Source organism: Acomys russatus, chromosome 18 (assembly GCF_903995435.1).
Source record: "Acomys russatus chromosome 18, mAcoRus1.1, whole genome shotgun sequence".
Classification (NCBI taxonomy): Eukaryota; Metazoa; Chordata; class Mammalia; order Rodentia; family Muridae; genus Acomys; species Acomys russatus.
This window is the reverse complement of record NC_067154.1, coordinates 63,036,633-63,063,510: the sequence shown is the minus strand read 5'-3', so window position 1 is coordinate 63,063,510 and position 26,878 is coordinate 63,036,633. Positions and strand designations below refer to the sequence as shown.

The 26,878-nt window shown below is 39.2% G+C and overlaps 1 protein-coding gene across 1 annotated transcript in view; it reads left to right on the top strand.

Moving 5' to 3' along the window:
- Nalcn (sodium leak channel, non-selective) overlaps positions 1-26,878 on the top strand; it is a 297,987-nt gene that overhangs the window by 93,375 nt on the left and 177,734 nt on the right. The window contains exons 10-11 of the mRNA XM_051161012.1: positions 2,157-2,243; positions 22,874-23,005. Of these exons, the coding sequence (XP_051016969.1) occupies positions 2,157-2,243; positions 22,874-23,005 (219 nt within the window). The remainder of the gene's footprint in view (positions 1-2,156; positions 2,244-22,873; positions 23,006-26,878) is intronic.

Sequence of the window (26,878 nt, the reverse complement as noted above, 5' to 3'; positions counted from 1 at the left end):
ATAACCCAGTAGAAAATAGATACAGGAAGAACAGGAAAGTTCTGCTTAGATCCTGTGAGCTAGAATGTAATCACCTGGTCAATATGAGCTTCCAGGAGAGGGTAGGAACTGCCCTTCTGTTGGAGGCTTAGTGACCTCATAAAAGTGCCCTGGCATTGGAGGACAGACAAGGAATGACCACTGTCACACCTGTCATGCCCCCAGAGATCTAAGTTCCTTGGAATTCTCGTCTGTGTTAGCTAGCCCAATTCCAACCTCGAAGATCTGCCGTCAACATATTGACCAGCTAAACACTGTATGGTTTGAGATCTAAGGAATGTGGGACATGTTTGCACTTGTGTTACTTTACTTCCTATGCAGGGTGACCTTCACAGAACTATTTTGCTGACAATTAAACTGATTCATTTGATTTTGGTCTGCTGGAAAAAAATAATTTAACAGAGAAAATTAGTTTTCCACAAATGAAAGGAAATATTAGCCCCAGGGGTGCTTTATGCCTGACAAGACAGTGTAAGAAGCATCTGCAGAGTGTTCCTAGCCAGTGACTGACAGCATAGGTTTTGACATTTGCCCTTAGAGGGAGAATTCCAGAATCATGGCAGGTTCTTTAAAGGTCACTTTAACTAATTTGTTTTTCCAGCTATGTCTATGTCCTCATAATGAGCCCATTCATGAAGGATGTTATTGGTTCTACCACCAAGAATAGCTTTTCAGTTTTATTCTAAGGAGAAAGTAAGTTCTATAAAAGACAGCTGGATTAACTACTTGTAATGATATCTTTGGTCAAAGAATCTTTGTGTAAATGTGAACCTCAGTTGTTTCACTTAAATGTGTGTGTGTGTGTGTGTGTGTGTGTGTGTCCTGTGAAGTTAAGTACTTATTTCTCATTGTCTCAACCATGATACAGAGAAAAATCTTCTTCCTTTAAACGATCTACAATTTCTCTGGTTAGAGTTTGAAAGTATAATTATAAGCCTATGTAATGATCCATGTATTGTGTCACTCATTTCCAGCAATGATTTCCCTTTACAACAGGAAGTAGCACCAACCAACTGTGGTGGAACCAATAACGTAAATCCCAAGTCATGATAGCTATGAGATGTTTATGTATACAAAGAAGAGACTTTGAGCAGAAACAAAACAGTCAATTACTATGATTAAGGACTTTATTTTTTTTAATCTTCAATTATACTTTATCCCATTAAAACTACCAACACAACACACACACAAACACACACTCATGCATGCACACACATACACATTCATGCTTGTACACACACACACACACACACACACACACATATAAATACACACACACATGCAGAGAGTGGGGAATGGCGGGAGGGAGAGAGAGTCAGTCCTGAGGAACAGGGTAAGTGGAAAATATCTTCAGCTGGATATAACGTTGATGGATAAGAACGTATGGAGCATACCATAGGTGATCACATAGACTCTGAGTGGGCAGATTTCGGGTGGTAGCACCTGGAATTTTACCTCTTCTAAGCATTCTATACCAATATACATAACATGTCTCCTTTGTAAATACATGAATTAAATTTATAGTGAGAAATTAATTGTGACCTAGTTAAAATAATTGTGTAAAGTCAGGTAAGCACCCTCTCAGTCCCCTACCATTGAAATACTACCAATCTCATTTCCCATGTTGAAGGTGAACTCCTGATATTATTAGATATGAGAATGTCTTCTAGTTCACTCACTGAGAAATACCAACTAAATATTTTTAAATCTTCTTGCATGTATTCAACAGACGGGACATAGTGCTTAAGACTTCTAAATACATTTCTTGCATAGATAAAAATTGAAATGAATATAACAGCTAAGATAGTAAGGCATTTTTCTTTTATAGAAGAATATCTTAAAGGTTATATATGTAAAAATCTATATAAGGCAAAAATTACATGGCATATAACAACGATTGCTCAATAAATGCAAGCTAGTATCATTGCTCATGAGAGTATAATTATTCACTGTTTTCAGTATTAAAATGAGCATAGATGAAATTATTCATGATCCAAATATATATCGTTAAGAAGACAGATTCTCAGTAATATTTAAGCTCATAGAAATCTGCAGACAGAACTAGCATTCTCAAGGTTCCATGCTCAACAGATCTGACTCATCTCTTTGTCTTAAAGATGTTCCATGAGGATGCTACAGGTGGTTGGCAGCTGGTAGCTGTGGATGTCAACAAGCCGCAGGGACGTGCCCCAGCCTGCCTACAGGTAACAGCACAAAACCATCTTTAAAACATCATCCACAATAGCCAGGCATTGTGACCCATGTCTTTAATCCCAGCACTCAGGAGGCAGGGGCAGGTGGAGCTTCATGAGTTCGAGGCCTGCCTGGTCTACACAATGAGTCTAGGACAGCCAGAGTTATTACACAGAGAAACCTTGTCTCAAAAAATTAAAAGAAAATCATCCAGAATGGATCTTTAACTTTTATTTTATATGAAGAAGTTCATGGGCTCCCAGCTCTAGACTTTCCCAGATCTACTGAGAAGTCAGGAGCAATGTTTTATTCTGTCTTGTATTCAGGACCTAGTTAGATATACGGCAGTTGTACTACATTGTTTCTGCTGCTGTGATGAATACCTTAACCAAAATCAGTTTGGGCAGGAAAGGGTTCATTTGGCTGACATATTCAGCTCTTAGTCTACTGAGATAAATCAAGGCAGGTAATTGGAGGCAGGAACTGAAGCAGAGGTCAAGGGGAACTGCTGTTTATTGAATTATTGCTCGTGTTTCATTCAATGTGTTTTCTTGAATCATCCAAGACCAACCTATCCCAGGGTAGCACCACCTACAGTGGGATGGCTCCCTACCCCAGCAGTTATTAGTCAGAAAATGCACCCAAAAACTTGTCTACTGGCCCATCTGGTGTAAGCATTTTCTCAGGTAAAGTTCCCTCTTCCAAGATGACCCTGGCCTCTGTCAAGCTGGCAAAAAACTAACAGCAAATAGGGATTTAGTAAAATTGATGAATGAAAGCACAGAAGCAAAATCATTTCAGGAGTATCAAATTAATAAATAGTTTTGTTGCCATGTTTGTCCTTGTGAAAATATTTTCTAAGAGGCCTGAATTGTCTAGGGCTCTACAACACCTCCATGCATAACTGGGAAGGAAATATATTAGCACACAATCCATTGTTCTGTGTGTCCACTTTCCAGGGCAAGGTGATGTCAAGGTGTTTTCTTAGCAAACAACCCCAAAAGTAAACACGGGATGAAAGATGACAAGGGCACTTGAGGGTCCCGAGGAGACTCAAATGGTTAGAAGTTGGGTTCCAGGGACCCTACATAGGAAACTTCTAGACTCTTTCAGATTCCTAGACTCTTTTAGATTCCTTTACCTTTTTTTTTTTTTTTTTTTTTTTTTTTTTTGGTCTTCAATGTATACTGCCGTGAATGTTTGCAATTTACATTTAAGAAATTATGGTCCTTTCTGAGATAAGGTGTTTTCTCCTGCTTTGTAGGTTGCATCTTCATTTTGCTGCCAACTTACTTGTTTCTGTTCTTTAAATAGTGGAGTCTAAGTTCGTTATTCCCAAATGAACAATGTAAATATCAAAAATGACTTTATGGTTTTCTTCTGACCTATTTTCATTGTACCAACACCACTATATAAGCAGAGCAATGACTTCTATGGCCAGTGTTGCCATTGCTTGCAGTAGTTCCACGCTTTAGCCAATTGAAAAATACTCAAGTATCACAGACTTGTTATGAAAATAAACTAACAGAGGATCAAATAAAATACATAAAATACTCAAAAAGCATTCATTACATGCTTGCTAATAAATGTGCTAAGGTTGAATTCTAAGCCGGGCGGTGGTGGCACACGTCTTTAACCTTAGAGTGGCAAAGTCAAGTAGATCTCTGATTTCAAGGCCAACCTCCTGTACAGAGTGAGTTATACCAGGGCGACACAGAGAAAACTTGTAAAAAACAAACAAACAAACAAACAAATGTCAAAGTCTATAATTAGGGGTCAAGTCACCCTCTCCACAAATATTTGAGAATGATAAGGATGAGTGACAATGTGAGCATGGTAAAATTTGAGCAATCTTTAGTGCTATGAGCATTGTTGTAATGGGATAGAACTGGGCTTAAAGTGCATAGATGTGGCATCATGGAGATATGTGTGATGCTATTAAGCACATATTATTAATGTAGCAATATACTCGTTGTGAGTGTCAGTCATGGAGTTAGGAGCTAGAGAATGCCAGGCAATTGAATAGGGAAGGTGCTCTGCTCACCAATTGGTTGTTTCTAAATTGAGCCTCCTAGAAGCAGCTAGTATTCATAAGAGGTGTGAGTAAACACTGGGAGAGGGCAGGAGGAAAATATACATAGAAAATATATTTCCATAGCGTAACACAGATTAGCAATCAATAATTAAAAGAGAATAAGTAAACATCACATACTAGTGTTTACTCGTGGTAAATGCCATCTAAAACTGGGCAATACCCATTAGCCTGCAGCACCCCTCACTCTCATGGACTACAATAACCCCTCAGTCCCAGAGGGGCACATGCCACCTCTTTTTATTTTTAAATGTTATTGTGCTCTCATTATCAATAATTACAGAAAAAGTTGACCCTTCTCAACATGTCTTCTCCTCATCCCTTTCATGGAGGTCAACACTGGGTAGGTTGTCCCCAGCCTCCTGCATTTGAACTCTTATTTCTTACACCTCTGTCTCTCATAGCACCTCTGCCTCTTCACACAGTATTTTCACTGGCTGCCAGAGCTCAGCTCAACACCCCTCCTGTAAAGAATTCTTCTTTATTTAAAAATAGTTAGGAATCTCTACTACTTTTTCCCATGTCATTCTATACCTCTCTTGGTTGTCTGTTATAACTTTGGTAAAAAAATGAACTCAGCTGTAGCCAAAGGTAGCCGTGTTGCCAGGTCGTGCTGAACCATAGGAGTAGAATATGTGAGTAATCTTGGAAAATATGATAAAATTTGGATCATATTAAAAGAAAATGTTCTGCTCTAATGACAAAGGCCAGGAGTCTTAAGGTTAGAAAGGGAACTCTGCCATTGCTAGTGTGTTGTTGATCCCTTATTTTTCTAATTTATTTCAACAACCTCAAAATTACAAAATCAGCTTAATTACAGCCATTCCAGCATTTCACTTAAACTTGACCATTCAGGTAGACTTGGTCTGGGTTCCTTTCAACTATGTCATCCTAGCACAGTGCTCCTAAATGTAGCCATATTATTTTGCATGCAGAAGATTGAGTTCTGAGAGAGAAGACAGTTGTGTCCTGCCAGAGTTGATATGCCAACAAAACCGCCCGAAGTTATTTAAAGTCATAATACCTCCAAGAAGTACTATTTTCTTGACACCTGCTGTCAACACACTCTGATGTCTCTCATCAGAGCAGTTGTTATTGCTGTAATTGGTTCAATTTCTAGTTCCTGGAAGGGAGACTCATGAAAACAAATTTGGGTTTCAAGAGTAGCCAAACACTTTCAGACCTTCAGATGCTGCGTTGCTCTACTGTTCGTGTGCTTGCATTTGGTAAACACAAATGGAGATATTGCAGTGCAGGAAATAATTTTTGGAGTGGTTGTGGTTAGTGTGACCTCTACTATTATGGAATTTTCCCTCACTGGAGAAACAGACGTTAAATAACTCACATTAATGAGCACAAGGTACCCATTTGGCCTTGGTTTCCCAACTCTTCATTTTTTTCCTTCACAGGCTTGAGTTAAGAGTGGTGATTAACACAGGCCCATATGCTTGTCTTTCACAAAGCATTAAAAGACATTTCTCTTTCCCTCAATGGTAAGAGAATAAATAAATCCACGGGTGGGTAGGGTTATCGAATGCACTCAAATACTCAAAAAGGAGACATTGTGCTCATAAAACACCCTGAGAAATGCACCTTCCAAGTGTTACTAGTTATTCTGAGATAGATTTTCTCATTTTACACATCTTGTTGGCACTTGTTTGGGAAACTCACAAAATACATTAGAATAATTTTATTTTAGATTACAGAGATCATATAATAACAAGTAGTGTGTAATGTTTTTAAAAGAATTACAAAAATAGCCTATCCATATATTTTATATTTTCAGAATTTCATGTTTACAACTAAGCATAAATAGACACTGGCTCAAATCTTTTAAAAATGGGAAGAGGGGGAAGTAGGAGGGAGGATGGGAAAATATGAGTCGGGATGTAACAATCAGAATATACTGTGAATAAATTATAAAAAATAAAAAATGAATTAAAAATAAAAATTGAGGATATTGAACTAACGCCTCTCCTCTTGCTAAGTCCTATGAATAAGTTTCTGCATCAGTGTTATATTTTCACCTCCTTTTCAGCTTTCTGAGTCCTTGTCTGGCTTGTTGGTTTTTTATCTTTCCCACCAACTATAATTGGACAATTTAGTAATATTTATTGATATGGCTTAATCTTCTCTACCTTATATCAAATGTTTCAATACTATTTGTCTCCTTAATTTCTCTTTACATTTATTGGTTGTGGAATTACCCTGATATATTATGGTACATTGTGATCCAATTCTTCTACTAAAGAATAGACTCTCAAAAGTGTTATTAGTGGAGGAAAAATAGCTAACTCTGGTCTGAAATTAGAAAATTACCATTATGATATTCAAATTTAATTATAATAGCAGATATAATCAGTATAATGAGAATCATATGTAGGCCTGCTGAAAAAAATTTAGTTTTATGTGCTTAGTATGGTTATTTCTGTTTTATAATAAATGAAAATAAATGTGCTTGTCCATTTAACTACAAAGTCCTAAAGCTGGAACAGAAGGGTGGGCCGAAGAGCGTTATTGACACGATAAGAGATTCTAAAATTCTCTAACACATTTGTTCTCATTTTTAATCAATATAATATTAATTGTGTTCTTTTTGAGAGGGAAGTAGTCTTATTAATGAGCTAATGATTTCATATCAGTTTCATAGGCTAAATTTATATATATATATATATATATATATATATATATATTCAATTCCTGACAAATTCACTCTTACGTTAAGAATAAACAAGTGCAAGCCCTCGATGCACGTCCACTGTCCAACCTGAAATGGCTTTCTCTTCCCACCTTCCCTTCCCTGGCACTTGTCACCAGCTAGAGTTTCCCTCCCGGCCTGCACTTTGTAGTATGACAGCAGGAAGGCTGGGGAAAGCGGCACTAGGGGGCCTGGGTAAAGCAATCCTCACAACTGTGTTCTCTTCTCTTTGAAGTAAAGCTGCCTCTAACATTCGTCTCCCATCCCCACCAGATAATCTGAGAAAACTACACGAACATTGTGTTTCAGTTGGGAGTTTTGTTGAGATGGCCAAAGAGTGCACGTTTGGCGCGTACACTATGGACTCTCGCGTCGTCATAGTTTGGCGCGTACGCTATGGACTCTCGCGTCGTCATAGTTTGGCGCGTACACTATGGACTCTCGCGTCGTCATAGTTTGGCGCGTACGCTATGGACTCTCGCGTCGTCATAGTTTGGCGCGTACGCTATGGACTCTCGCGTCGTCATAGTTTGGCGCGGACGCTATGGACTCTCGCGTCGTCATAGTTTGGCGCGTACACTATGGACTCTCGCGTCGTCATGCATCCTGTAGCATCCTCTTCTTCTGGCCGCATGATTTCCCTTTTTGTTTCTTTCTATGCACCTTTCTCATCCTCTTACCCAGTCACTATGGCTTCACTCTGGTTCTTGAACATTACCCATGGTGGTGGCTGACTATGACTCTGAGCCTGGCGACCTTCCACACAAGTTCTTAGAAGAAAATCTCCAGAAAACTTACAAAATGAAGGTAAACTGAGAGTAAATGTCATTTCAGAATAGGTCACAAAACATGAGAGACACCAAGTTCAAGAATTTGGCTATGGAAATTAAAGTGGACATAGGTGCTACACTTAAACAAATTATTATTATTATTATTATTATTATTATTATTATTATTATTATTATTACTATTATTATTATTATTAATTCACTTTATATCCTGGTCATAGCCCTCTCGCTCCTCTCCTTCCAATCCCACCCACTCTCCCTCCCCAACCCTCTCCCCTATTCCTGGGAACAGGGGAGGCTCCTGCCATCCCACCCCAGCTAATGAAGTTTCTTCAGGACAGTGGCCTGGCAAGGCAGTCCTGTCAGGGAGAAGTGATCTGAAAGCAGGCAACAGAGTCCATGTCAGAGATAGCCCCTGCTCCCCTTACTAGGGGAACCACATGAAACCTGAGCTGACCACAGGCTACATCTATGTAGAGGACCTAAGAGAACACCCTCTAACTAGTGGAGGGGGGAGAACACCAGCCCACCCACAAAAACCGTGATTCAAAACCCACCCTGCCTACAAGACATGCAGGGATAAAGACAGAGCAGAGACTGAGGGTGTGTCCAACCAAAGCCAAGACCTACCCCATGGGAGAAAGCCAAGCCCTGCCACTATTAACAATATTCTACTGAGCTTGCAGACAGGAGCCTGGCGGAGTTGTCATCTGAGAGGCTCCACCTAGCAGTGTCCTGAAACAGATGCTGAGACTCACAGTCAAACATTAGGCAAAGCATAGCGAGTCTAGTGGGAAAGTGAGGGAAAGGAGAAAAGGACCTGGATTTGACAGGAGCTCCACAGGAAGACCAACAGAGCCAGCTAAGCCGTGCCCAGAGGGGCCTGTGGAGCCTGATGCACCAGCCAAGGACCGTGCATCAACTGGACCTAGGTCCTCCACAATCACCTTTTAGTGTCAGTGAGAATTTTGTGCAAGAGAGACTGACATAGAAATGGATTTTCAAGTCTGTAGATTCTCAAATATCTCATAACATCACGAACATCCTTGGTGGCATAATGTTTCCCTGTTAATGTCTGATCCTGTTCATTTGGGTCCTCTCTACTTTTTTTTGTTAGTTGTGTCAAGAATCAGCCAATCTTGTTTATCTTATCATGGAACCCACTCTTAGATTCATTTATTCTTTGCATTTTACTTTTTTCCATTTCATTAATTTCTGCTCCAGTTTTTATTATTTCTTGCCAACTACTTTGTTTGGTTTGGTTTATTTTTAGTTTTTGTTTGTTTATTTGTTTCTCACATTTTTAGTTACATTATTACATCATCTATTTGTGTTTATTTTTAATGTAGGCAGTTAGAGGTATAAATTTCCCTCATAGGACTGCTTTTAATGAGCTCAAGGGTTTTGTTGTGTTATGTTTTCTTTTTCACTTAATTCCAGATTATTTTTCATTTCTTTCTTGATTTCTTCTCTGACCGATCCATCACTCAATAATGGATTTTAAACTCCCTGAATTTGTTCCTTAGAATTTGTACTAGAGGTTTGTTTGCTGTCAATTTTATTTTGTTGTATTATGGTAAGGTAAAATATATACAGTTGTTTCTATTTTTCTTTGTTTGGTTGGTTTTTTTGGAACTTGTAAACATTTGTGTTCCATCCCAAAATGAGGCCTATTTTAAAGAACTTCCATGAACTGTGAATAAGACTATATATTCTTTGTGTTTGGATGGAATAGTCTGTACAAATCTAAGTCTATTTGATATATGATGTTTCTCTGTTTATTTTTAAAATATATTTTAATAACTTATTCATATTACATCTCAATTGTTATCTCATCCCTGTATCCTTCCATTCCTCCCTCCCTCTCTCCTTCCCTCCCTCCCATTTTCCCCTTACTCCCCTTCCTTATGACTGTGACTGAAGGGGACCTCCTCCCCCTGTATATGTTCATAGGGTATCAAGTCTCTTCTTGGTAGCCTGCTATCCTTCCTCTGAGTGCCACCAGGCCTCCCCATCCAGGGGGCATGGTTGAATATGGGGCACCAGAGTTCGTGTGAAATTCAGTTCCCATTCTCCACTCAACTATGGAGAATGTCCTGTCCATTGGCTAGATCTGGGTAGGGGTTCGAAGTTTACTGCACATATTGTCCTTGGCCGGTGCCATAGTTTGAGCAGGACCCCTGAGCCCGGATCTGCCCATTATAATGTTCTTCTTGTAGGTTTCTAGAACCTTCTGGATCCTTTGATTTCCCCATTCTCCCTTGCTTCTCTCACATAGGAAGACTTCTCCTTGGAATATACCCAGAAGATGCTCCAGCACACAACAAGAACATTTGTTCAACCATGTTCATAACAGTGTTATTCACAATAGCCAGAACATGAAAACAGCCTAAGTGTCCCTCAGTAGACGAATGAACAAAGAAACTGTGCACTATGCAATACTACTCAGCTATTAAAAACAAGGAATTCCCAAAATTTGTGGACAAATGGATTGAACTAGAAATGATCATAATGAGTGAGTTCACCCAGAATCGGAAAGAATCAAATGGTATATACTCACTAATAACTAGACACTAGCCCAAGGGACATGTCCCATGAAAGTCTTCACTTACCAGGAAAGTGGGACGGATTTTCTGTTTATTTTTTTGTTCAGATGACCTGTATATTGGAAAAAGATGAGTAATGAAATTACCTACTCTTGACAGGACGATGCTAATCTATATCTTTAATACAATTCATACACTTTTTATGAGATGGAGCGCACTAGCGTTTGGTGCATATAGGTTTATGATAGTAATGTCTTCTTCTTGGCTATCTGTTTCTTCAGTAGACTAGAGTGTTCCTCCTTGTCTCTTCTGGTTAGGTTTAGTTTGAAGTCTATTTTGTCAGCTACTAGGACAGCAACACCCACTATCTTCCTGGCCCCAGTTGTTTGGATGGCGCTTTTCTGTCCTTTTACTCTAAGGCAGTGTCTGTCTTAAAAGGTAAGATATGTTTCTCAGATGGATTTTCTTCTTTGATCCATTCACACAGCTTGTATTTGGAGATGTTGCAATGTTTCCCTGTTAATTTCTGATTCTCTTCCTATGGGTCCTCTCTGTGTCCTATGGTTAGCTGCATCAAGAGTCTATCGATCTTGTTTATCTTCTCAAAGAACCAGCACTTAGATTCATTTATTCTTTTTATTTTTATTTTTCCCATCTCATCAATTTGGAGAAGTGATACTGTTAATATTTAAAATAATTATTGAATTATATGTGTTAGCTAAAATCATTGTATTATTGGGTTTGGTGCATTTGTGTGTGTGTGTTGTTAGTGGTACTTCGCGTTTCAGTAATTATAGCATTTTTTTCTTCTATTTATAGTTTCTTAATTGTCTATTCATCTTTTCAGATACAAACATAGATTCTTGTATTTTCTTTAAGCTTGGTCTATTGGATATAACTTTTTTAGGCCATTTATATCATGAAATCGTTTTCTTCAAGTATAGGAAATGTTTTTTAGAAGAGCATTAGTCTGGGCCAATTTATTCTTTTAGAACTTGGAATACATTGCTTTAGGCTGTTCTGGCTTTCAAAGTTTTGCCTGAGAAATCAACAATTATTCTGATGGGTATTCCTTTATATATGACTTGTGTTTTCCTCTCTTGCTTCTTTCAGCACGCATTCTCTGCGAAGCATACTTAGTGTTTTAACTACAATATGCCATGGGGAGTTTCTTTTCTGATCTTGTCTGTTTGGTGTTCTGCTTCCTTATGTTATCTGTATGAATCTTAGTTTAGGAGAGTTTTCATCTATGATTGTGTTGAAGATATAATCTGTATCGTTGACCAGGAAACCTTTTTTTCTCACCTATTTTATAATTTGCATTTTTGGACTCACACCCACCCACCCCACCACCATGTCTGAAAGTTTCTTTTCTGTATTTTTAAATTTTTTTCATATTCTATGCTTATTTTATGTAGCTCTAGTTTACCGTTGAGTCCTGATAGCCTATCATCTTCTTAATTCTTTTTACTTTAAGCTTTTCCCTTGAGTTGGCTAGTTGGTTTATTGAGTTATTCAATTCCATCTTCATTCCTACGTGGGTGGTTTTTTTTGTTTTTTTTGTTTTTTTTTTTTTTTTGTTTGTTTTTTTTTGTTTTTTTTTGTTTTTTTTTATGTTTTCTATCATTTTATTGAGTTCCATTTTAAAATCCTAGATTTCCTGCAACATTTCCACCAGTGTTATGTTGTGTTTTTTGGGGGGGAGCACCACTAAAGCATGAATTCTCTTTAAGTTCACTGAACTGTTGCTTCATGACTTCTTTCAATTCTTTTAATTCTTTAAAGAAATTTATGGCTTATTCTTTTAAATTTTGTGTCACCGGATTTATCAAGGTAATTCTCATTGGAGAAAAGTTCTATAAGACTGATTGGCTTTGGGGTTGTGGAAGATACTACCTCAAATGTTCATATAATCGTTTGATTTTTTTCAGTGCTATCTGGCATGTAGACTTCTTTTGTTAGTTCTGTGTCTGAATCAGACATAGCAGGCTAAGGAAGAACACAGGATCTACAGGCTGGGTTACGCCTAAATGTTGGATATTACTTAAGTAGAATGAAGTCAGTTAGACAAAAGGCACTGGGCTGGCATGCAGTACGTGTGTCCTTGTCCAACCCTGGAATTTGGGAGTATATCTGAGAGTTGAGAGTGTTTCATGGAGGGAAGGATCAGTTGGAATCACCTAACTAGGCTCTAGGGTGATATACAGGATAGAGATATGCAGGACTTCATCCATTGTTCCATTGAGGAAAACAACATCTAGGTTGTTTCCAGATTCTGGCTATTATTAATAAAGCTGCTTTGAACATAGTTGAGCAAATGTCTTTGTTGTATGGTGGAGCATCTTTCAGGTATATGCCCGGGAGTGGTATAGCTGGGTCTTGAGGTAGCACTATTCTCAATTTCTGAGAAAGATCAAGATTGATTTCCAAGATGCCTGTACAATTTTGCACTCCCATCAGCAGTGGAGGAGTGTTCCCCTTCCTCCACATCTACCCACCCTGTGCTGTCAATTGAGTTTTCGATCTTAGTCATTCTGAAGGGTGTAAGATGGAATCTCAGAGTTGTTTTGATTTGCATTTCCCTTGTGACTAAGGACATTGAAGACATTTTTCCACTTCTCTGTATTTTTTCCAAATTTCTTACAAAGCTATATATGTATCATATTCAAACTCAAAAATGATGGAAAAGTAAAGTAATTAGCAAAGAAGAAAGTACTATTCATAATAGCCAGAATCTGGAAGCAACTTAGATGTCCCCCAACTGAAGAGTATATAAAGAAACTGGTACATTTACACAATGGAATGCTACTCAAAAACAAGGAAAATCTGAAGTTTGAAGGCAAATGGATGGAACTAGAAAAGATCATCCTGAGTGAGGTAACCCAGACCCAGAAAGACACTCATGGTACATACTCACTTATAAGCAGATATTAGCCAAAATACAGGATAATTCCCTACAATACACTGACCTAAGGAAGCTAAATAGCATGGAGGGTCATAGAGAGGATGCTTTAATTATCATTCACAATAGACACCAGAAGTGTTTTAAGGGAAGGAACAGGACCACAGGACCAGAGTCTACCATAGTGTCCCTCTAAAAGACTCAACGCAGCAGAGGATCAAAGCAGAAGCTGAGACTCACAGCCAAACTTTGGGGAGTTTTATGGAAGAATTGAAGGGATAGAAGGACCTGAAGAGGACAGGAGCCCCACAAGGAGACAAACAGAGCCAGGAAATCTAGGCCCATGTTGGGGATGGGGGCCTGCAGAGATTGATGCACCAAGGACTCCATAGACCCCTCCTCAGATGTAGTCAATAGACAGCACAATATCCTTGCGGGTCCCATAATATGGGGAGTAGAGGCTACCTCTGACATGGACTCTGATGCCATTCATTGATCACTTCTCCCTAGGGGGGCAGCCTTGCCAGGCCACAGAGGAAGAGGATGCAGGCACTCCAGATGAGACTTGATAGGCTCAGGACAGATGACAGGGGAGGAGGCTACTCCCTTTCTGAGGACTATGGGAAGCATGGAGGGACAGTGGAACAAGGAGGAGATAAGTGAGGGGGCTACAATTCGGATATAAAGTGAATTAATTTTTTTAAAGATATGCAGGACTTGGCTGTATGGAGAGATTGAATGTGGCACATGAGGGGTCTAGGAGTGGGCAGGGCATGTCCTGGATGAAGTCTGCAGGTTGGTGGCCAGATGACATGGGAACACTGGATATGGTGGTACCTGGCTAAATCTTGGGGGCTCATAAGGGTGTGTCGGGGTGAGAGGATTAGGCTGACTCACGTAGCTAGGCTCAGGTTAAAGATATGCAAGGTAAAAGATATGTCTAGGTGAAGAGACAGGAATATGGCACTCAGGGGGCCTGTAAATTGGAGATACAGGCCAGTGGTATTATACAGCAAGAAATTTCCACCCTTCCAGCCAGTAAATGCAACCATCTTTTTAAAAATGTGTTGGCCACTTAGGAATTTCTGCAGATTCATAAGCTATTTTCAGAAATCACATATATGTCTGTAGTCTATAGACTTGTATAGGAATACAAAGCAATAAAAGTGCCAACTAGGGAGGAAAACCCAAAGTGTGGATACTAGATGCATGGGTGCACACCAGTGCTCTGGGTTGTTTAGGCGCGGAGGCAAGTCTCTCACACAGTTCGTGAAACCATTTAGAACATTTCTTGAATGTGTGCTTAAGTGTTAGTCTCAGAAAATTGAAGTTATAATTGACTCTTTTAGCATCAAACCCACCATTAGGTAGCTATTTAAGTGCTGTTTTTTTTCCCTATACGAGCGGCATCTGTGTGAAGGGGTCACTCTAATGCATGATGAATAGAAGTAGATTAAATTGGGAAAGTCATTTCTCAGCTGCTGCTGTGACAAGCCATCCCCCTGCCTCTCAGGTAGGAATTTTCATCTTTGACAATTTGACAAATGTGGCTGTATTCTTGGCACTCTCTTCCAACACATGTATGCCCAGTGGTCTATTATCATAAAGAACGTCTGACAGGAAAATGAAGGTATGCATGAGACACGGAGTGCTCCTTCTCAATTTCCCTCTGATAACATCCCATGTCATTTCTTCCGCGAGGAAGGAAGCTAAAAGGCTTTTTCCATAAATAGGTCAAATTATGACAAGATTATTATTACTGTAGTGCTTTACTGTTTTAAAAGAAAATTTCCATTGAAGGTGAAGATTAAGAGGAGGGGAACAGTGTGATATGTGTACTTTGAGTGATGGAGTGACATCCTATAGAGTTCTTAGAGTGTCTGTCTTCTTAATGAACCTACCCACAACTGATACATCACCTTGAGAATTGATGGTGCCTGTGAGAAGTTAAGTTCATTTTACCAGCTAGTCTCTCCTATCCTGCTGGACCAGTGTGAGAAGATGGGAAGGTCCAGCTAAGACAATGTAGCCAAGTGGTCCTTGTAATATAGTTCAAAGTGTGAATGTCCACTATGGCATTGCATTCTGGAAAGCATTGCTGTACTTAATTGAAGCCTTTATAAGAAATATACACCATAGCTTAAATCAATTCAGGACAGATGATTTTGTTGAGTAAATTTTAGGAAATTGTCTACTTTAGGTGTCTCTTACTTTTACCACGCTGATGACTGGTCTTCATTACAGTTTCCTGGTGTCCAGAAGCATCTTTGGGGGACCTCTAGTCAGTGTGAATGCTGCGGGTCATGATGAGTCTATGAGTAGAACAATAGGCTATATGAATGCGGCCTATCCTTGAATAATGAGGTTGAATTCTTTTAAGACACCCATAAATGCTCTTCCCTTTTCCCCAAGGAGCAACATTCATAATCAGATCACTGATGTTCAAATACCACACCACTTCTTAAAAGAACCAGAAGGTCTGGGGTAGCTAGGTGGTTATTAACCAAGCAAAGTAGATTGACTTAATCTAGGCTGGTTTATAAAGAAGCTACTAAATTTTGCTTGTGAATCTATGGTTTGACTGAAAAGCTCTGCCAGTCCACGCCAAACCTCAGCTGATATCTTGGGCATCTATGGCCAGCAACACTTCAGTTCACATCTATACTCTGGGATTCACTGGCTGAAAATAAAATGAAGAGGATATTAGGTCCATACCTAGGTCAGAATGTCAGTGCAGTAGCTCAGTCTTCCTAGAACATCAAGAGTAAATCCTAGCACACAATTTTTCCCAATTCTCTTTTCACTACTCTCTTATTATACACTAACCAGAGCAAGTCTCATGACTGGATCAAGAGCTGCTGTAGAAGACACTGGCAAGGGCATGGACACCCATGGGCTGAGTTCAGTGAGGAGAGGCCACCACACTGTTCCACATAGACTAAAAGAAATGTCAAAATAACGAGCTAACTTTTCTCAACACATAAGACATGAGTTTCTTCTTCTTAAAATCTTACTTGTACTGTAGGACAAGGAGCTGGTGGCTTAAGTACTGCGATGATAATAGTAGGGGCACCAATGTGTGCTTTAATGATTCTTGTTCACGAATACTGAACAAGAGATTAAAGGGTCTTATGATACTCTTCTCCATGAAATTTGATTTCTAGATGTTCACTTATCTTTCTTTCCCAACGAACATGCAACTTAAGGCATGGCAGCTTGCAAGGTGCCCATGGCATCCCAGATTCTCAATACCCTTATGGAAAGTTATTATTGGATTCCTTTCTGTCCTACCTCTCCAAGAATGGGTGGTTGAGAAAGATACAGTTTAGAAGGGCATCCACTGGTATGTTTTCAGCATTGATAGAAACATTATCTACGGACCGTAAATTATCTTAATTGACTAGAATAATTTTGTATATCAATTATAGAAGCACAAGCATACAGATGTTTTCTCAATACATACATCACACTTGTGAAAAGAAAGGTTTATTTTAGGTTTTGTATAGTTGCTAGTGGTTATGTTATCATTCTTATGCTCACAAATCATATGCAAGACTGTTTCTGAGAATTTTGCCTTGTAAATGCATTATTCTCTAAATTATTTATTTTGAAATCCAAATAAAATTCAAAGTTTAGTGCCCAAATGATACAATGTGAGACTTTATTTTTAGCCAAGATAGCTATTTTGTTCATTCAAGAAGCAAATGAGCTGAGGTAGTCATTATCATAATTTATATGCACTGTGTACTCTAAGCCACAAATGTCCTGCTCTGGACATTTTAGCTATAGAGTCTGAAGACTCTCAAAGTCACTATTTCTTAGAAAAAATGTTACCTGACAAATTAATAGAAACAGAACCTCACAATGTACTTACATATAAACAAGGTCACTTTAGATATTTTGAAGTTCTATGAATCTTCATCATCTCTCTCAAGATTTGTTTTTCTTTGAATTAATCTCTTATGTTTTCTCTCTCTTACCTTCATCCATAAGCAACTACTCAAATCTCTATTTTTAAATTCATCCACAGTTTTCCAATACAGTATTCAAGATGTCCACTAGGCTAGACACTGCATTAAATAATTCTGTTTATATTCATGTTTCAATCAAAGATGTAGCTATTACAATATCCATTTCCTAGAAGAAAGAGGTCAAATTGGGCACAGAGCTCAACCAGTCTTCAAACTAACATCCATTATATCCTGGTGATCGTACATCCTTCTGAACAGAAGGTTTCAGACATAGGCTCCACATTCTTCTGTTCCCAGACAGCACGGAAGCTGCTGCACATCCATCTTAGCATCTAGAGCCATGTCAAGAGCTTCTTGGCCATTCAAGAGGAAGTAGAGGAGCGCCTGCTTTGTTGTCAAAGCATTGGAGAATGCATTCCAACTGGATGCAACTGGATCACTATTCATCCTTTCTGAGAAGTCCGTTTCTTCTGATGAAGGGGAAGGGCACAAACACCAACCATATGAGGTTACTGAGCAACAAATAGCTTCATTACATCAGTATGCAGCATGCGTGGAATGAAGCTTGGCACAGACCAAGCACTCAAGTACATGTTGACCCTTATCTTGATACTGTGTCTTCTCAGTGTTCATTTTTAATTGCAGAAGGAGCTTTATCCCCTCGTGACTTCATTTTGCACTCTCTCAGAGGCTTTCCTTGGACAGTGGGACTCAAAACCAGCAGTTTTTTCTCTCTTTTATTTTTTGCAGGAACCAAGGCCTCATGCATCTAGACAGACGCTCAACCACTGAGCCACATTCTTAGCCCTCACACTAGTGTAAAAGTGGCATTTCTTGTTCTAGGTCTTTGCACCATGGTTTCACACTCATTCTCTCCTGGCACAAAGCAAGATGAAAGATATAGCTACCATAATGTTATTTTACATTTCAAACAACGCTATGTACAACATTCTACTCATGAGCCGCCTTATGCAGAGACTTTAGTTCAAGGTTTATTTCATAGTACGGGTCAGGTATGTTCAATCATTTCCCTAGGAGAAAATTTGGACTGATCCATCAAAATCATACACAGGGCTCTATGGTTTCTTATTGTGACTGAGGCAAATGTCCCCAAACTTAGTTACTTAAAGCAATGCAAGTGTATCATATGCTGCAGATCAGAAGTCAAAACTAGGGCTGGAGAGATGGCTCAGCGGTTAAGAGCACTGCCTGCTCTTCCAGAGGTCCTGAGTTCAATTCCCAGCAACCATATGGTGGCTCACAACCATCTATACTGTGATCTGGTGTCCTCTTCTGGCCTACAGATGTACATACAGGCAGGCAGAGCACTGTATACATAATAATGAATAAATAAATCCTTAAAAAAAAGAAGTCAAAACTAGTTTTTAATGAGGGAAGGGGAGAATGAAACATTAGCAAAACTGCATTTTTTAAAACTAATCACATGCTATTCTCTTTTCTAGCTCTTGAAGCTACCTTATCCCATGTCTTTATTGAAGAGCCTGTCATGGTGGCTTCATAACCACAATGGGGAAAGCCATTTTGTCTAACTGGCTCTTTGCCTTGGAGTTGGATAAGAAGGAATTTCATTTGGGAGTATAGCGATCCTGATATAAAGGTGATATTCAGCCAGTCTTTCTTAGATTCCATTTTAAACATTGCAACCTGTTAGAACCATGAGGTTTGAAGAGTCTGATCATTTTATGGGTCACTCACTTTACCCTCTTATTCAATGGTATTATCTACAGCACTAATTCTTAAACTTGAACATGACACGTGAAACCACCTAGGGACCCTGTTAAAGTTACAGATTTGAATTCTTTTGAGCTAAGAAACAACCTGAGTTCTTGCATTTTAAGTACCTCTAAACGTGCAGCTCTTCCAGGGACCCTTTGATAGAAAGTATCTAGAATGTTTCTGATAGATGTTGATGCCTCTGGAAAAATTACTTTATAGTCTTTTCATGTATTGGTAATTTCATCTGCCATTTGCACAAATAAGTGGATTTTGGAGTAAAGGCAAACTAAAAATTATTCAGAAGTCTGATTTTTAAAGCTGTTTAAAAAGTGATCTTATTTTATTTTTATGTCTGTGTGTGTGTATGTGTGTGTGTGTGAGAGAGAGAGACAAAGAGAGACAGAGAGAGAGAGAGAGAGAGAGAGAGAGAGAGAGAGAGAGAGAGAGAGAGAGAGAAAGGGAGGGAGAGAGAGAGACCAGAAAAGTCTATCAGATTTCCTGAAGCTGTACAGAGGTTGTGAGCTGCCTTATGTGAGTCCTGGGAGCAAAACTCGGATCATCTAGAAGATCAACATTATTCTTAAACCCTAAGCCATCTATTCTGTCCCCTCATTTAAAAAAGAAAAAAAAAGCAAACTAAAATGACATTTTAAATAAAGGAACTTTAAAAAGCTTGAATACACATCTGAGAATCCTTGTATAACATATGTGAAAATATAACTATAGAACACATACACACATATTTATGTATACATTTAATGTGTACATTTCTGTATTCATGGACATGTATGTGTGTGCCTGTCTCTCTATGTAAACTGATGGTAGGTAAAGCCTGCGTTATGTTTAGTAATAGAACTGTGGAAGCCTCAGGTCTCACCTATTCAGCTTCAATAATTTTCTTTATGTCAATTTGCACAAGAATGTGAAAAGTGGTGGTGCAGACTTAGACCTCTGCAGATGCAAGACGAAATCCAGATGTGATTTTACTAACCATTTTGCATCATGAGAGCTAATGGCCAGTCTCTAATACGATTTGGCTGAATTCAGTTGTAGTGGCCTCTGTCACCAGCTTTCATATTAAAGCCAAAGTTTCTGGTTTTAATATTTAAATTCAGCTCCTGCACATATTTATCGCCTTCATTCTTATTTAATGTTTGAAAGTTATTACTTTGGAGCAAGTCAACCAAGCCACAGTGATTATAGCATATCAAACTCCATTGTCAGTGATTATTTTAATGACTCTGTACCAACAGAGATACGTAGACATTCAGACAAAAAAACAGCCTAATTATAATGACAGCACCAAAGCCAAGCTGTGACAGTTACAAAACCAATTTCAAAGTTTTTTGACAGCCATGGCTGAAAGCTTTGTTCGGACCTTTCTCTAATAACAGTTTACTCAAGACCTAAATCCACAGTGAAGGAAAACAGAAAGAAAAAGTTGTGGCTTTTCTGTCATGCTAGTAAAATGGAAATCAGTTGACATGTTTTTTAATAGAACACTATATTGAAAAGAGTATAGAAAGGAAGTGGTGGGTGTGGAATTTAACTCTTACAATGCAAAGAGGAAATAACAATGCAAATTCTAACAAGAATAGAAACTTGACAACTGATTTACTTATCTATGTTATGAAGGTCGCTAGTTCCTGCAAGCAAATTGACAGCTGTAGATACAAACAGGTTGATTGACAGTTCTGGAATTTGATTTTTGTACTACCAATGAAATAAAGTGGAAGAGAAATATAAGAGTGTGTCAATCCCCAGGATGACATTAGCCTCGTGGGAAATCTGCTTTTCCCTTGGCTCAGACATCTCCAGAGTTATTAGGTTTTTTATCACTTTGGTTTATCTCCCTTGGTTCTCCCTTGGTTCAATATAATTAATTCTTTGACCTTGTGTGATTAATTTATCATTTCTGACAGACACATATCTGGATCCCAAAAAATGGCATTTGTAGGAACTAGAGGTCTTTGTAACAACACCTGCAGTGTAATAACACATCTTCATGGATTTTGACTAATTTAAAAGTGATAATGTCCCTTTGGAGAATTATGTCCAGGTTACTGAGGAGAAAACTGAGGTGCAGAGAGGCTTAAGTGTCTTGTTCAGGGGTCCAGCTCCAGAAAGTGATGAAGTCTCAACAGCAGACAATTTAGCTCTGTCCCTTTCTGCTCGAGGCGACTGGATGAGCTAGTGCCTTGGACTGCAGTGCAGCACACTTTACCCAGTCTCAGCCTGAGCTTTATGTAGGCTCTTACAAAGGAGCTGCTAGTCGGATCACTGGGCAAAATGTAGTGTCCATAAGCATGGGAAAGAAAAGATCCACGGGAAGAGAATATGTGACTGCCTCTCTATGCCCTCACTCAGAAAGACAAATCTCTCCTTTCCTTTTTAACCTCCTTTATTTTGCTTTTGGGTGTTGGCAAGAGCCTAAGTAAGCTTTGTTTTCTGGTACTCTGGGACTTCTCTGAAGCCTTATGCCCCACTTGCCCCCATTTGGTGCTATGCACTTGCTTGTCTGCCACGCAACTGATCTCCATGTCTGAATCAAATGGCATGGCTCTGTCTCCACACCTTATTCCAACGCATATTCTCTCTCTTCCTCTATCTTTTTTTCACTCACTCTCTCCTGCTTATGATTCTATAATAAATTTCTCTCTGAAACTCAAAAAACAGTAAAGGAAGGCACCAGAGGTGGCATTGGGACTGAGCAGTTGACTCGCCCATGTACAGAGCCTTTGTTTTTTATTTTCTCCACATTGGTGATCTCTTCCTCACAGTGGAATGAGAGAATAGACCTCAAACAGACTTAGTGGCAGAGCTTGTTTCTGATGCATTCTTGCTATGTGGTCTTGAACAAATAGCCTAAGCTCTCTGAGCTCCATATAATGCAAGTCACATATCTTACTGTTTAGAGTTGTGGTATTATCAGACACAACACGAATAAGATGTGCCTAAAATGACTTGGCACATAATGAAGATTCAAAACATGGTTGGTATCAAAATACTTGTTTTCAATGTTTAGTTTACTCCACTCCACTATGGGAAATGGACAAGATTTGATTCCTAATCCTGAGTCCATCCTCGATACTTGTGTGACAGTGGGAAAAATTATTTAACTTCTTAAAATCTGTTTTCTTATTCATCAAATTAGAATAATGTCCTAGGACTAGCATGGATTTTGAGTTAATTTGTGTAAAATTCTAGAACAGCCTCAGACACGTAATAAGCTCAATGTACAGTTCTTATTTGTTATGGGATTATTTTCAGCAAATATTTATGGAAGCAAGGAGGGAAAATGAATCTCTGTCTCTCCCTCTTTCCAGCATTATAACCATCTGCAGATGTTTTCACCCCACTCCCACCTCATCCCTTGCTTGATAGCAAATTCTTATGCCTGTTTTTCATGACAACCAGTTTGAAAATTATTTTTCCATATAGTCAGAACTTGGGGGTCAAAACAACCTAATGTCCAAGGTACGCGTATATGTACAGGTTAAATTAAATGTATGTCCCATTTTTTTGTTTGTTTTTCAAGACAGGGTTTCTCTGTGTGGCCTTGGCTGTCCTAGACTCGCTTTGTAGACCAGGCTGGTCTCAAACTCACAACGATCTACCTGCCTCTGCCTCTGCCCCCTGAGTGCTGGCATTAAAGGGGTGTACCACCACCGTGCAACCATATTTCCCATTTTCAACTGAAGGATTCTGAAACCATGTTCTCATGCATCTTAAACTCACTGAGAGAAATGGATTCCTTTGGCCCCACCAGTCAGCAGGAAAGACATTGATCAGTGGTCTTGGAAAGAACTGTTTCCACCGCCATGTATCAGCCCTGTCGCCCCCTCACACGTCAGCGTGCACATTGCAAGTGCATGGAGAGGTTAACGTGTCAATTTTGACTCCTCAGAAAATGATGCGGTCGTCAGTTTTCCACATGTTTATCCTGAGCATGGTGACTGTGGATGTGATAGTGGCTGCCAGCAACTACTACAAGGGAGAGAACTTTAGAAGGCAATATGATGAGTTCTACCTCGCAGAGGTGAGTCACTCACTGGAGGGAGGGCTGTGCCGGAGTGCTCAAGGTTGGGGGCCTCACAAAGGGCCTTTTATAAGCGTGAAATTTCACTCTAGTGCTTTCATTAACTTGACTGCCTCCTAAGTTGACTTACTGTCTGCCCCTTAAGTGGTTCCCCTGGTTACTGTGTTGTTTGATTCATTTCCTGTCACCATGAGCCTCAGCAGCCGTCCCCACAGTGGTCACATTACCAGTAACCTTTTTTGCCCTGGGTCTTACTACTCCAGATCTGTCTGTTTTCCTACCCACCTCTCATTTTCTCCCCCTTTTCATGTTGTGGTAGCTTGCTTCCTGCTGCTGTATGTGAGCACAGGTTCAGAAGCTGAGGTAGACCAGTCAGCTTGTCGCCTGGACTACAGATGCCAGACCACACAGAGGGTGAATGTTAAAGTGATGGTGCACTAATTGCCCTGATTTGGTCATTACCTTCATGCCTGCACCACAACATCCAAGTAACCTGAAGTGCACCAAGTGCTTTCCTAGTGAGCCATTTCACCAAACCTAATTCTTAGGCATTTTTAATCATTTTCAAAGACCACTGTTCTTAATCATTCTGAAAACAAATCTCATAATTCAATGGTTATATATTTATGGGGAAATGAACTGATGTATAGCAATTCATTCATTGCATAAGTGAGATACACGCATACAATGATACTATACTCTTAAAATCCCATATGTGAATAAAACAAGCTTAAAACCAGAAAAACTATTTATTCAATTATGTTTCTTACAACGCATTTTTTCTACAGAAAGCAATTAGCTCTGTAATTTAGTTCTGTTAGGCACTCAGAACTCTCCTAGCACACTAAAAATATACTGGGTTAATAAAAATTCAGTCCACACACATTAAAAAAACATTTCTGAAAAAGAATAAATTATATGCAAATATTGAATATAAACATCAACGTGAATGTTAAGAAATTTCCGTGGAGTCATTTAAATTCCACCCTCCTCATGGAGCTCAGTTTCCTATAAAAAATAATCCCTTTACTCTCACATTTCCCCTTGCTAGGAACAGCTGCGGTCTGGCCCTGCTCTAACAGCTTCAGGCTGTGTGTTGCTTACAGACACCAAGAACAAAGGGTGAAGCATAACAGTGGAGACACAGCAAAAATGAACAAATGAATGTAACGTTTAAAATGTAAACAAAACACACACTGTTTAAAGCATAAAAAGACATAGATATTTTGTGATAAGTTTTAACAGAGATAGGATGCGGATGGGAGGAGTCCACAGTGGTTTATGCTTCTCCCTGGTTGTGAGAAGTGAATGAACGTAGACATCTAGGCAAATGACACCATGAAATAAAAAGCTTAAGTAAAATGGAAACATTAAACCAAATGAATAGTGATGATGATGATGACTAAAAACACTTCAAATGCAGTGCTGAAGATCTAGCCATGTTCTCAGAGGATGAACTTAACAGTGACATCAACATGAAGGGTAACAACAGTCCTGGGTTCTACATAAGGGAGAAAAAAGACAGGCTCAAGCTGACCCAACTTAGGGGGTTATTGGAGTGGAAGGGCTGAGAGACAAGGGGGTGGAGACATAGAGGTGACTGACAAAGGAAGTGAAATGAAACCCAGATGGCCTGGGCTGGCTATGGAAATAGATGAAAATAGAGAGGAATTAAAGGAAAATGAAGCACTCAAGATATTTATATGTTCAAAACACATGTTTAATTGAATTCTGAGAATAAGAAAGTTATCAATAGTGATCAGGAAAAAAAAAAGAATTCAAGATTTCCAGTTGCACCATGATTTTGGTAATGAAACATGAAACCTAGGGTGTTGTTCAGTTTAAATCTAAGAATGGAGTTGTGAGCAGAGACCAAGGAGCCACTATAACCTGAGAGTCACTGAGCCTCGAGTGGCTATTGAAGAAGATGGCAAATTCTTACACAGGACACTGCAGCTTGGGCAAAGTCAAGGTGCATGACTGGTTGATGGAGAGATGAGTGGAGGTTAGGGAGATGGAATCAGAGGTTGGTTTATCTTGGTGGAATCCGACCAAAGAGTTCCCAGGAGAAGTGTGTTGGATATCTTTTTCCTATCCACTTACTATTCTTCATGGCACCCAGCAACATGCACTCCCTTTTCCATAAAGGGCTGTGTGTAGTGGAGTATTGCATAACATACATGGGCAAGAAACACTGGTGGCAGACAGGTGAAGGAATTAAATCTGCACATGCAACTTAATAAAGTAGAAGGCATTGATTAAAGCAGAGATAGACAATGCTTAGTGGGCCCTGTGCCATGAAGGTAAAAAGAAAGGTTAAAAATTGCACAAGGGCATCAGTTTGTGCAGGCCTCTCTGCATGAACAGAACCTAGACCCCCTCTTCAGATGTAGCCAATGGACAACTCATTCTCCACATGGATTCCCTGGTAAGGGGAGGAGGGGCTACCTCTGACATGGGCTCAGGTAGCCGAGGTTGGATAACTTCCCTTGCTGGGGCAGCCTTGTGGGGCCACAGAGGAAGAGGATGCAGGCTATCCTAGTGAGACCCAATAGGCTGGGGTCAGATGGTAGGGGAGGAGGACGCCCCTGTCAGAGGAGTAGGGGGGCGAAGGGGAGGAAGAGGGGGTAACAATCAGGATGTTATATGAATAAACTCTAATTATTAAAAACAAAACAACAAATTGCCCAAGAGAATTGCATCAGAGGTTAAGGAATGATAACGAACATTCTAGAGAACAAACTGGGAGATGAGCATAGTGATGGTACCTTGTCATTCTCTTAAGGAGGAGGAGCCTCTCTTTCAGGATGATGATATTAGATATTGCATCGCTATCACTTCTGCACCTGCTCACAGCAGGCACTAGTTACACCATGGCCTATGGGGTAAATGAAGTGGCATATACCCTGCAAACACTGGGAATTGAACTGACTTCAGAAAAAAAATTTCCCTAATTTCTTCTCATAGAAAGCCTACCTCTTCTCTAGTCTGCACTTATGAATGTTAGATGTTAGTTTCATTAAACTATAAGAATTTGCAAGAAAATTTCAAGAATTTTTATTGTGGAGCTTATTAATTGCTGCTTAAATACTGGTAGAGTCTTGGAACAGGTGATTAATCCTTGTCAATTTTCTTGGTTTTATTTGTAACATTAAAAATAACAACAACAGAGCTAAGATGATATCACAAACCCCATAAAGCTTGAAATATATTATATGCCTCCTACTTGTCGCCATTTCCAAACCACTAACACAGACCTGGTTCAAAAAAATAATGCTGGCATTGAGGTAAATCCTCTCTATATAAGTGTTCATTGCCCGCCAGGTGACACTGAACATGTGAAAACTTTGAGAGCATAAGTAAGGCATAAAATGATATTACAGCATCAACACTAACAACAAAAACAATGAAGACAGTAAGAGGACAATTTGAGAGGGTACAGACATGTCTGTGCCATGTGTTTACACCCAAACTGAGCAAGTTAATACATTATGTAAATACACCTTTCTATGTGTTTCTCAGTGAAGAGGCAGATAAGTAGCTAAATAGACACAGTAACCATCTCTCTGAAATCTTGGAAAGAAAAGGAATAAATAAACTAGGCATAGGATTTCCTTCACACAAACAGACAACATCAGCTTAATGTTGAATTACTTAAGCAGTCAAAATCAGCTCAAGTAGATGGAGTGACTGTTGGTGTTTGAGTTCCTCAGAATGTTTGGACTTAGCTCAAAGTATTCTGTCACGCCTTTTTGAATAAATATTGTTGTATATGAGTCATTATAATTTATTTTGAATATGACTAACTCATTTTAGCTAAATGTACTTTTTAACAAATACTTTCTTTCAGTTTAAGCCAAGAATCACCACACT